At 45.7% G+C, this 10,836-nt stretch overlaps 1 protein-coding gene across 7 annotated transcripts in view; it reads right to left on the bottom strand.

Moving 5' to 3' along the window:
* Positions 1-3,900: 3,900 nt before the first annotated feature.
* CHPF2 (chondroitin polymerizing factor 2) overlaps positions 3,901-10,836 on the bottom strand; it is a 53,585-nt gene continuing 46,649 nt past the window's right edge. For all 7 annotated transcript variants that reach the window (XM_029587243.1, XM_029587246.1, XM_029587244.1 and 4 more), the window contains exon 5: positions 3,901-5,297. In XM_029587243.1, the coding sequence (XP_029443103.1) occupies positions 4,038-5,297 (1,260 nt within the window). In that variant the 3' untranslated portion in view covers positions 3,901-4,037. The remainder of the gene's footprint in view (positions 5,298-10,836) is intronic.

Below are 10,836 nucleotides of genomic sequence, written 5' to 3'. Positions count from 1 at the left end.
ACCTCCTTACAGGCATGGACCAAGGCTACAGCTACCTCCTCGCCCTCCTCGATATTACGGCAGTCTTTGACACCATCAGCCATCATCACCTCCTGGCCCGTCTGGAAAGTATTGGCATTTCAGGCCTAGCCCTTGCCTGGTTCAAATCCTTCCTATCGAATAGAAAGTTCTCTGTTAAAATCAGTAACACCATATCTGCCCACCATCCCTTACAAGAAGAAGTCCTGCAAGGCTCATCACTTTCATCCACCCTCTTTAACGTCTACCTTACCCCCCTCTGCCAGCTCCTCTCTGATCTTAAACTAAAGTTCTATCTCTACCTGACGATGTCCAGATTATCATTCCTATCCACAACTCCATCTCTGATGCCCTAAAACACTGGGAAAACTGCCTCGCAGCCATCAACTCCCTTCTCACCAACCTCCACCTTGCTCTCAATACGAATAAAACTGAACTCCTACTTATCTCCTTCCACTCTCCCCCCTCCCCCCCACTGTCTAGCGACCCTAAGCTTAACCTCTCTATAGTGCATCCATTTGTAAAGGACCTTGGAGTTCTCCTCGATCAACAACTCAGTATGAAGAAATACGTTAACTCCATTCTTAAAGTTGGTTTTTTCAAACTCAACGTACTTAAAAAACTCAGACCTCTACTATACACCCAAGACTTCCGCACAGTGATCCAAGCCATCATCTCTTCCAAATTGGACTACTGTAACGCACTCTTCCTAGGGCTCCCCCACTCCACGATAAAACCACTACAAATGTTTGTGTATATATTTTATTTTACTTTACCTCTATTAGATTGCAACAACAGAGGACCAGACTTAAGTGTTAATTTATCTTATAGCCGATATACTTAAAGTAGACATGACTTATCACAACCACTAAGTAATATTTAATATGAAACTATGTTACAGAATTTTATGGCACCTGTTTAGTTAATATAATTCAACACATTTAAGTTTGAAATTATGTGCCTTATTGTGAACCGTTGTGACAGCAACTAGCTTAACAACGGTATAGAAAAGATTTTAAATAATAAATAAATAAATAAATGTTACAAAATGCTACAGCAAGACATCGCAAATACCCGTAAACATGAACATATCACCCCCATCCTTACAGAACTACACTGGCTCCCCATACTCTCACGCATTCACTGCAAAACCCTGACCGTAGTACATAAATCCATCCACGCCCACAACTCCAAATGGCTAGACTTTCCTTTCAACTCTCCCCAATCTACCCGACCCACCAGAACTACCAAAGGTACCCTACTTGCACCCTCACTGAAAATAGCCCATCTCTCCTCTACACGCGACCATGCACTCTCAATTGCTGGCCCTGCTCTCTGGAACTCCCTGCCTCCTAACCTGCGCCTTGAACCATGTGTGATTAAATTTAAAAAGAAGTTAAAAACCTGGTTATTTAAACGAGCCTATCCAGAATAGATCTACTCCCAATCTGTCATCCCAATAAGCTAGGGTGCTTGCTGGGCTTATTGGGAAATTTCTTTTCATACAGATTCTCAGGGATCGAACAGGATTTGTACTTGCCCGTCAGGGTGCTGACAACATTAGACAGGCTATTAATTTGATCTATGAAGCAGGCAGCCGTAATCCTAACTCTGTGTTGCTCTCATTGGATGGTGAGGAAGCTTTTGATAGGGTGGAACGGCCTTTCCCGTTTGCTACTCTCTCTAACATGAACTTTGGCCCTAATTTCTTGCGATGGATCGCTAGCTTGTATACATCTCCTATGGCTCAGGTAAGAGTCAATGACATTGCCTCAGCTCCATTTTGCCTTAAGAGAGGGACTAGACAAGGTTGTCCCCTTTCTTCCTTGCTCTTTGCTATCTTCTTGGAGACTTTAGCTTTTGCAATTAGATCACATCCTAACATCCACAGAAGAGGGAGAAATGCATAAGTTAGCTCTTTTTGCCAATTAAATTCTCCTTTTCATCAGAGAACATCACATGCCTCTAAAATCTCTTTCTGCTCTGATTGAGGACTTCAGTCAGTTACCTGGTTATAAAATTAATATCCTGTAAATGTTAGAACTGTTAGATTTAGGTGTGTCTCAAATGTATTGTTCCTGATCTCCGATAGTTTTACTTTTCAATGGGCACACACTTCAATGAAATACTCAGGGGTGAAATTATTTGCCAACTTAAATCAACTATATTCACTGAACTATCTACCTTTGTGGAATAATATTAAAACAAGATATTAAGAGAGGGTTGCTTTTCTCGCTATCCTGGTTTGGTAGAAGCTCAATGATGAAGATAAACATTTTACCACAGGTACGTTTCTTATTTGAGATGTTGCCTATTAAGTTGACCGAGTCCTTTATTTCTGATCTCAATTCACATGTATCTGCCTTTGTTTGGAAGAAAAAAAGCACTAGACTAGCAGGTAAAGTTATGAAGGGGCTACAAGGAAAGGGAGGCCTTGGTCTTCCTGACTTTGGAGCTTACCGTTGGGCAAGTCATCTAAAAAGCGTTTTAATGTTATGTAAAGCCCTGGATGAAAAGCACTGGGTTTATCTTGAAAGAGCTGTACTCCCTTGTCAATACCCCCTTGCAAGTTCTGTTAGGGATGACATACACAAAGCAGAAAAATTTAGTGGGGGATTATCCCTTCCTATCCAGGATTTTGCAATGTTGGAACTCTTTACTCTCACGTGGAAGAATATCTACCTGTAGGTCTGTTTATGCCCTTATGGGGTAGCAGCTATTTCCCTCAACACATGAACAGAACCAATTTCTCTTGGCTCTGTGAGCGAGGAATAAATCGGACAGGTCAATTATTCCACAAGGAGAAATTTCTTTCTCACTGGCAATTGGAAGAGAAGTTAGAGGGCTACCTGATCCCGATTTTTAGTTATCTGCAGTTATAGGGAACCCTCCAATCTGACAAAGGCCTTTAGTCATTGTTTAAGGCCTTTCGAGGAGCTATGCCCTGGGAAGGGTAAGAACTAATTTATAAAAATGTAGCAGTTAATACTCGAAGAGGAGGGGGACCCCATTAGTAATTTTAAAATGCGATGGGTTATTGACTGAGACAAGGACGTAACGGAAGAGCAATGGGATCACATGATTTGGTGGCTCTTCAAGGGGAATTCATTATGTATGACTATTAAAGAAAAAGGATTTAAAATATTGTACTATTGGTATCATAGCCCCCTTCGCTTACATACTCTGTGACACGGATAGGTGCTGGAGGGGCTGTGGTGAGATAGGATCCTTGATTCACATGTGGTGGACTCGCCTCAGGTAACGATTTACTGGAAAGAGGTCATATCGTGGATGTATGACATCACTAAAGTCTCCCTTCCATTTGACCCAGTCATAATTTTACTAGGGTTTCCTGTTCCAGACATCACCTCTTCTCTCTCTGGGGGTATCCCATTAGTGATTCATCTGCTGGTAGCTGCAAGATGAAACATTGCTTAAAAATGGAAGTCTGCGGATACTCCAACTTACACACTCTGGATTACAAACCATTTGGAAGGGTTTTTCAATGGAGATTCGCACTTTTTATCTCCGGATAAATATCACAATGTATCACGAATTTGGGGGTCCTTCCTAAATTTTGCAAGTAAGACTTCCAACATCAGACCTGCATGCTAGGTTTTCCCATGTTAAACACAGTATCAGGACATTTTGGTACTGGACTGATAGGTCCATATCATCACATGCTGGATGGACCTTCTTATTACCTGTGGGCAATTCTGTACTCACTTGTGTTATGCATCTTTTTATTAATGAACCCACTGTGAAAGCTTCTGTCCTAGGCACCTTTGTCATTTTCGCTTTGTCTTTATTGCTGTAGTTTGTGCATATTTTAATAAAAAGAAGGATTTGTATGCAATAAAGAAAGGGGCAGGGCAGTGTAACGAGCCTGTCACCAACGCCTTTATTCAATATGAAATGCAACTGCTTTACTGCAAAAGAGAATCTGTTTAATAATGCATAATACTATTTAAAAATATACAGTATAATATTGCAGTCTCGAAAGCTTGTCCAGTGCTGCATTAGGTACTGTTGGCCTGCTCCTGCTCAAATAGTGCCATAGCCAGGTTACTGCGAGATGCCAGCCCTTCCAGGTTACTGAGGACACAGCGGTGATACACCTCTTCACTCAAGCGTGGGTTACAGCCACGCAGGGTGTACTTCTGCACCAGCGCCGGATCCAGAGCGCGAAACACGTGGAGCTCAGAATATCTGAGAAACACATCGAAAACGTCCAGACTCTCTAACATTTCATCGTGCTCCAAGACGTCAGTTGCCATCTTGGTCCGGGCTGCCATGTAGTCAGAGTTATAAAAGCAAGCTTCCACAGACACGTGGCGGTCAAAGTGTCCGTCCCGAAGAAAATCAGAGGTGGAGGAAGGCTGCTTGCCACGGTACATCAAGACGGGGTTAAATTCCTGGAAGTGTATCGGGAAGAAAACCTGCCAGTTACTAATGGCGTTCATGCGGCAACGGTTTAAAAACTCCATGTTGATTTCTGTCCAGACGCTGGTGAGGAAAAAGAGCGTGTCCATTGGATGCTTCTTGGAGACAATGTCCATCAGTTTGACCTGGGATGGCACTTCAGTTTTCACACTGATCCAGGGGATCTTTACGTCCGAGTAACGCTTCTCCAGCTCCCCTACCATGAACTTCACTCCGGCAAACACATCCACCTGGTTTACTCGCTGAGCGTCGTAAGGGTCATAGATAAAAAGGAGAGTCAGCAAGGCATTATCATGAGTATCCAGAGAATTCATGGCAAACATGTCCAGGAAGTTTCCCACATAGTCCAGGTCATGAATATTTAATGGTAAGATAATCTGGACCCGCGTGGCCTCAGTGACGTAAGGCATAGGGATGATCTCCACCTTACTTAGGGGCCGCAGCAGGCTAACCCTCTTGGCCAAGATGTGGCTGTGTCCTTTTTGCGTGACTGTGTCCAGCAGAAGGTCCAATGTATATTCCATGCCCCGTGTGGGATCAAATCGCCTATAACCATTCAGCAACTGTTTTCTCTGGAAGCGAAGTAGTGGTTGATAGCGTTGGTTAAGCTGCTCCAGGGCCGTCTCCAGAATATCAGTCACATCAGCTTTATTGGCTCCGCTCAGCTCACACTTGGGAGAACCATCAAAACAGGAAAACAGATGTTCCTCTGTGAAATACTCCCAGTTGATCACCTCAAAGCGGGATTTGGGGACAAAAGGAGGGTTGATTCCTATAGGCCAGTGCATCCCAGCTGCCCCCTCTGGTGTAAGCAACGTCAGATTTTTTATTTGTAACTGCAAAGCAAGGAGAAAGTTCATCCATTAGACGTTAACTGCAATCTGAATTGTGAGACAGGCAAATCTATCAACTGCCTTCAGATCTTGAATTCATGCCGAATGTATGCTCATAGAATGCAATAAACCAAGCAAATCAACAGAGTGGTTAATATAGTATGAAAACAAATAACTAATAAATAGAACTAATAAATTTAGTAAAACCTAAATTAAAAGCTACAAAATGAAATATTTAGAAATACCAGCCACACATTTAGGGGTAGATTTTCAAAGCAGCGCGTGGGCGTACATGTGCGTGCGCTACCCAGTGCGCACATATGTATGCCCGATTTTATAACTTGTGGGTGCACAATTGTGCACCTTGTCTGCGCCGAGCCGCACTGCCTTTCCCCGTTCCCTCCCAGGCCGCTGTGTCGGAGGCCTCTGGCCCCGCCCCTTCAGTAAAGCCCCGGGACTTAGACGTATCCTGGGTCTTTATAAAATAGGCCTGGCGTGCATAAATCCTCTGAAAATCCGGCCCTTATTGAATAATATAAAACATACAAACATAAACACATAACATAACACAATCCAACATGATCATGATTGAATAATATAAAGCATACAAACAAATACATAACATAACACAATCCAACATGATCATGAATGAATAATATAAAACATACAAACATAAATACATAACATAACACAATCCAACATGATCATGAATGAATAATATAAAACATACAAACATAAATACATAACATAACACAATCCAACATGATCTTGATTTGCCTGCCTCAGGTGTTTAAACAGTCAGTTCATAAAAGGTGCTAATCCATTGTGAATGCACCTTGAACAAATGAAGAGGAGGAGGAGAATTTTATTCTTGAGTAAATGATACAAAAGTACCTTATTGGAACAACTGAGGCCAAATCACCCCAGAAGGGTGGCAAAGCCTGGAACCCACCGATAGGGCAGAGCGATGCCACAAAGGTAAGCAGAGTGAAGATCTCACGTTCTTACTGCAAGGCTTGCTTACTGTGCAGCTAAAACCAATGCAGAAATTTGCTTCCTGAGCCAGTGCAGCCACTTCATGCCCTCTCAAACACTCAGTGACAAACAGTGGCATAGGAAAATTGGTTCTTACCTGCTAATTTTCGTTCCTATAGTACCATAGATCAGTCCAGACCATGGGATGAGCCTCCCTTCCAGCAGATGGAGACAGAGAAAAACTTCGAGAGCACTCCATCTTAACCTGGTGTGCTAACTGCATCTCCTCAGTATTACAACTACCAAAGCAGAAAATTTATATTAAACAAGTTAAACAACGACAAGAAGGAAATGATTAAACCAACTACGTACACGGAAAAATCTGGGAACAGGATAAGGAGAAATCTGTACCCCAAATGAGCCAGTAGCAGAGCTGAAAAAAATCGTTGCTATGAGCGATCGAGCGGACTCTCAAGGAAAACTAGCCACCACCAATGGGCGGGCATCTGGACTGATCTCTGGTACTACAGGAACGAAAATTAGCAGACAAGAACCAATTTTCCTTTCCCTGTACGTACCCGGATCAGTCCAGACCGCTGGGATGTGCCACAACCTCCTTATCTGGGGTGGGACCCGGAGAGTCCCACTCGAATGACAGCTCCGAAACTGTCAACATCTGGCGCCTCTATGTCCAAACAGTAGTGTCTGGCAATAGTGCGTAAAGAGTTCCAGCTCACCGCCCTGCAAATTTCTTGCGGCAAACTCAACTGACACTCTGCCCAGGAAGCAGCTTGGGACCAAGTGGAATGCGCTTTTAAACCTTAAGGTACCGGACGACCATGACAAATATAATAAGCGGAAGCAATGGCCTCTTTCAACCAATGAGCTATGATCGCTTTTGACACCTTATTTCCCTTGTTAGCGCCGCTCCAGAGACCCAAAAAGCATTAGTAACTTCGAGATAACGTAACAGGGTTCTCCTAACATTTCGGTGCCGCAATTCCCTAGTGTGAGGAACACATTGGTAAAAGCCGGAAGTTCCACTGATTGATTTAAGTGGAAAGCAGACACCACCTTTGGCAGAAAGGAGGGAACCGTTCTGAGCGAGACCCCAGAATCAGAGATTCATAAAAAAGGTTCCCTGCACGAAAGGGCTTGAAGTTCGGACACTCTCCGAGTGGAGCAAATTGCCACAAAAAAAAAACCATCTTCAGAGTTAAATCCTTCAAGGTGGCCTTCTTAAGAGGTTCAAAAGGGGGCTTACACGAGACTCTGAGAACCAAATTAAGACTCCAAGACGGACATGTCAGATGAACAGGGGGATTCAAGTGCTTCGCCCCTCGGAGGAAGCGCAACACATCCGGATGCACCGCCAGGAACACTCCATGGAGTTTGCCTCTCAACCATCCCAAGGCTGCAACCTGAACCCAAAGGGAATTAAAAGGTAACCCTTTACCTTAGGCCTTTCTGCAAGAAAGTGAGAATTTGTGCCACTGAGGCCTGTCGAGGAAGGGTTCCCTGCTCACGACACCAAGATTCAAAGATCTTCCAGACCCGGATGTAAGTTAATGAAGGAGAGGCCTTTTGGGCTCGAAGTAGGGTGGTAATCACCTCCTCCGGATAGCCTTTCTTTCTTAACTGCTTCCTTTCAAAAGCCAGGCCGCAAGACAAAAGCGATATGCCTGGTCAAAAAATATAAGGCCCTGACGCAGCAAGTTTGGAAGATGACTCAGACGTAAGGGTCCATCCACTGCGAGGTTGACTAGGTCGGCGAACCAGGGCCTCCTGGGTCATTCTGGGGCCACAAGAATTATCCTCCCTAGGTGAATCTCTATTCTCCTTAGAAGCTTGCCGATCAGAGGCCATGACAGAGAAACAAAGCAGAATCCTGTGTGGCCAGGGGAGCACTAGAGCATTCACCCCTTCTGTCCCATGTTCCCGTCTGTGACTGAAGAAACACGGCGCCTTGGCATTTATCCGCGTCGCCATCAAATCCAGATGAGGAACACCCCCATCTGCGCGAGATGAGGGACATTGCTTCTAATGACAGCTCCCACTCTCCGGGGTCTAGTCTTTGGCGGCTTAGAAAATCCGCTTGTATATTGTCAGTCCCTGCAATGTGGGATGCCGCCTGCAATGCTAGATGTTGTTCTGCCCAAGACATCAACAGATCCGCTTCCAGAGCTACTGAAAGATTCTTGGCTCCTCTTTGACGGTTGATGTAGGCTGCTGTCGCATTGTCCGACAGAACTCGAACAGCCCGGTTGTGCAAGAGAGGAAGAAAATTCTGTAATGCTAGATGCACCACTCTTGTCTCTAGGCGACTGATGGATCACTGTGCCTCCTCCACGACCATTGGCCCTGAACTGACTGGGTCTGGCACACTGCCCCCCAACCGGAGAGGCTGGTGTCCATGGTCACTATCACCCACTGAGGCACTTTGAGGTCCACCCCGCACCTCAAGTGAACTCGGGCAAGCCACCACCCAAGACTGGACCTGGCGGATTCTGTGAGCGGTAAGGCCATCTGGAACTCTTCCGACACCGGATTCCAACCGGATAGCAACGCTTTCTGTAAGGGCCTCATATGAGCAAACACCCATGGTACCAACTCCAGAGTGGACGCTATGGAGCCAAGGACCTGTAAGTAGTCCCAAACCCTGGGGACTGCGACCGTCATAAGGTGTTGAATCTGACCCTGCAACTTGGAGATGCGCTCCTCCATCAGGAAGACTCTGCCCAGAGGGGTATCGAATCGTGCTAAGAAATCCAGGACCTGAGAAGGGCAAAGGTGACTCTTGGAGTGGTTGATGACCCAACTAAGTGACCTCAGGTGGTACAAGACCTTGTCCACCGCTTGTTTGCAAAGCTCCTCTGACTTTGCCCGGATGAGCTAGTCATCCAGATATGGGTGAACCAGCACTCCCACTCTCTGGAGGGCTGCTGCCCCTACAACCATCACCTTGGTAAACGTGCGTGGTGCTGTGGCCAGACCGAAGGGAAGGGCCCGAAACTGGAAATGCATGCCGAGAACCATGAAGCTGAGGAACTTCTGATGATCCTTGTGGATCCCGATGTGTAGATATGCTTCCGTTAAATTCAGGGAAGCTAGGAACTCCCCCCTGTGCATGGCTGCAATGACTGAATGCAGGGTCTCCCTTCAAAAATGCGGGACGTTGAGGGGCTTGTTCACTATCTTCAGATCCAGAATCGGACGGAAGGAACCTTCCTTCTTCAGCACCATAAAGTAAATGGAATAATGGCCTGTTCCCCCCACTGCTCCTGGGGAACAGGAACAATAGCTCCCAGGCGCTGCAGTCGTTGGACGGTTTGCCAAACAATTTGCTTCTTCAACAGGGAACTGCAGGGAGAGACCATAAATAGGTCTTGGAGAGATTGAGAAAATTCTAAAGTGTAGCCATGTTCTATGACATTTAGAACCCACTGGACCGACATTATTTTGACCCATTCCTTGTAAAAAAAAAAAGGACAGCCATCCGCCTATCACTGGGATGAAGGAATGGGTAGGCTATATCTCATTGAGAGGACTTGGATCCAAGGGTCCTTTGACTGGCCCACTCCCAGCTCGATCTGTGCCCTCAAAAGGATTGAGGCCAGGACTGAGACCTCTCCAAGGAATGCCACTGGCCTGATCCCAGCGCTCTATTCTGGTGAAAACGCCTCTGCCCTGAAAACAAAAGCGGATGGGAAGAAAACCTCTAGCTCCCTTGGGCTTGTCTTCTGGCAGCTTGTGCACCTTATTGTCCCCCAAAAACTTGATCAGCTGCTCCAAGTCTTCCCCAAAGAGAAACTTGCCTTTAAAGGGGAGCGCACTAAGCTGAGTCTTGGAGGAAACATTCGCCGACCAGATGCATAACCAGAGACGCCGCCTCGCTGAGACTGCTGAAACCATGGTTCTGGAATAAAGGGCATCCGCACCATAGGCCACTGCCGCTTCTAAGTGTTCGGCCTGCACCGCATCCTGAGGCGGCAGCTCCCTGGTGCTCAGCAACTGTTGCACCCACCGGAGGTTCACAAGAAGCATAAAGCTGCTACAAATGGCCGCCAGAATGCTGAGAGCTGACACCTCAAAGATCCTCTTCAGATGAACTTCGAACTTTCGATCCTGTAGGTCTTTAAGGACTGTTGCACCTGCCAACAGGATGGTGGTTCTCTTTGTGACCACTGACATGGAAGCGTCCACCTTAGGCAGCTACAAAAGCTTGATTGTCTCCTCTGGTAGTGGGTAGAGCTTCTCCATAGCCCTGCCCACTCTGAGGCCCGACTCCAGAGCATCCCTCTCCCGGACCATCAACTGCTGCACCATCTGGTGAAAAGGGAAGGTCTTCTCCAGACCCATAGGCCTGCCAGGACCGCATTGACTGTATCCTAGCTGGTAGTATCCTCGGAGACTGCAATACCTAGCTCTACTAGGACATGCAGAATGAGAGGGTCTAGTTCTTCCTTTTGAAATTTATTTTATTTATTTATTTAGGGTTTTTATATACCGACTTTCTCGATATGCAAATCAAATCAAGACGGTTTCCAAAGAACAAAACTTTCGCCGT

The sequence above is a fragment of the Rhinatrema bivittatum genome, chromosome 2, assembly GCF_901001135.1.
Source record: "Rhinatrema bivittatum chromosome 2, aRhiBiv1.1, whole genome shotgun sequence".
Taxonomy (NCBI): domain Eukaryota; kingdom Metazoa; phylum Chordata; class Amphibia; order Gymnophiona; family Rhinatrematidae; genus Rhinatrema; species Rhinatrema bivittatum.
Note: the sequence above shows the minus strand (reverse complement) of the source record. Positions and strands in the feature narration are given on the sequence as shown.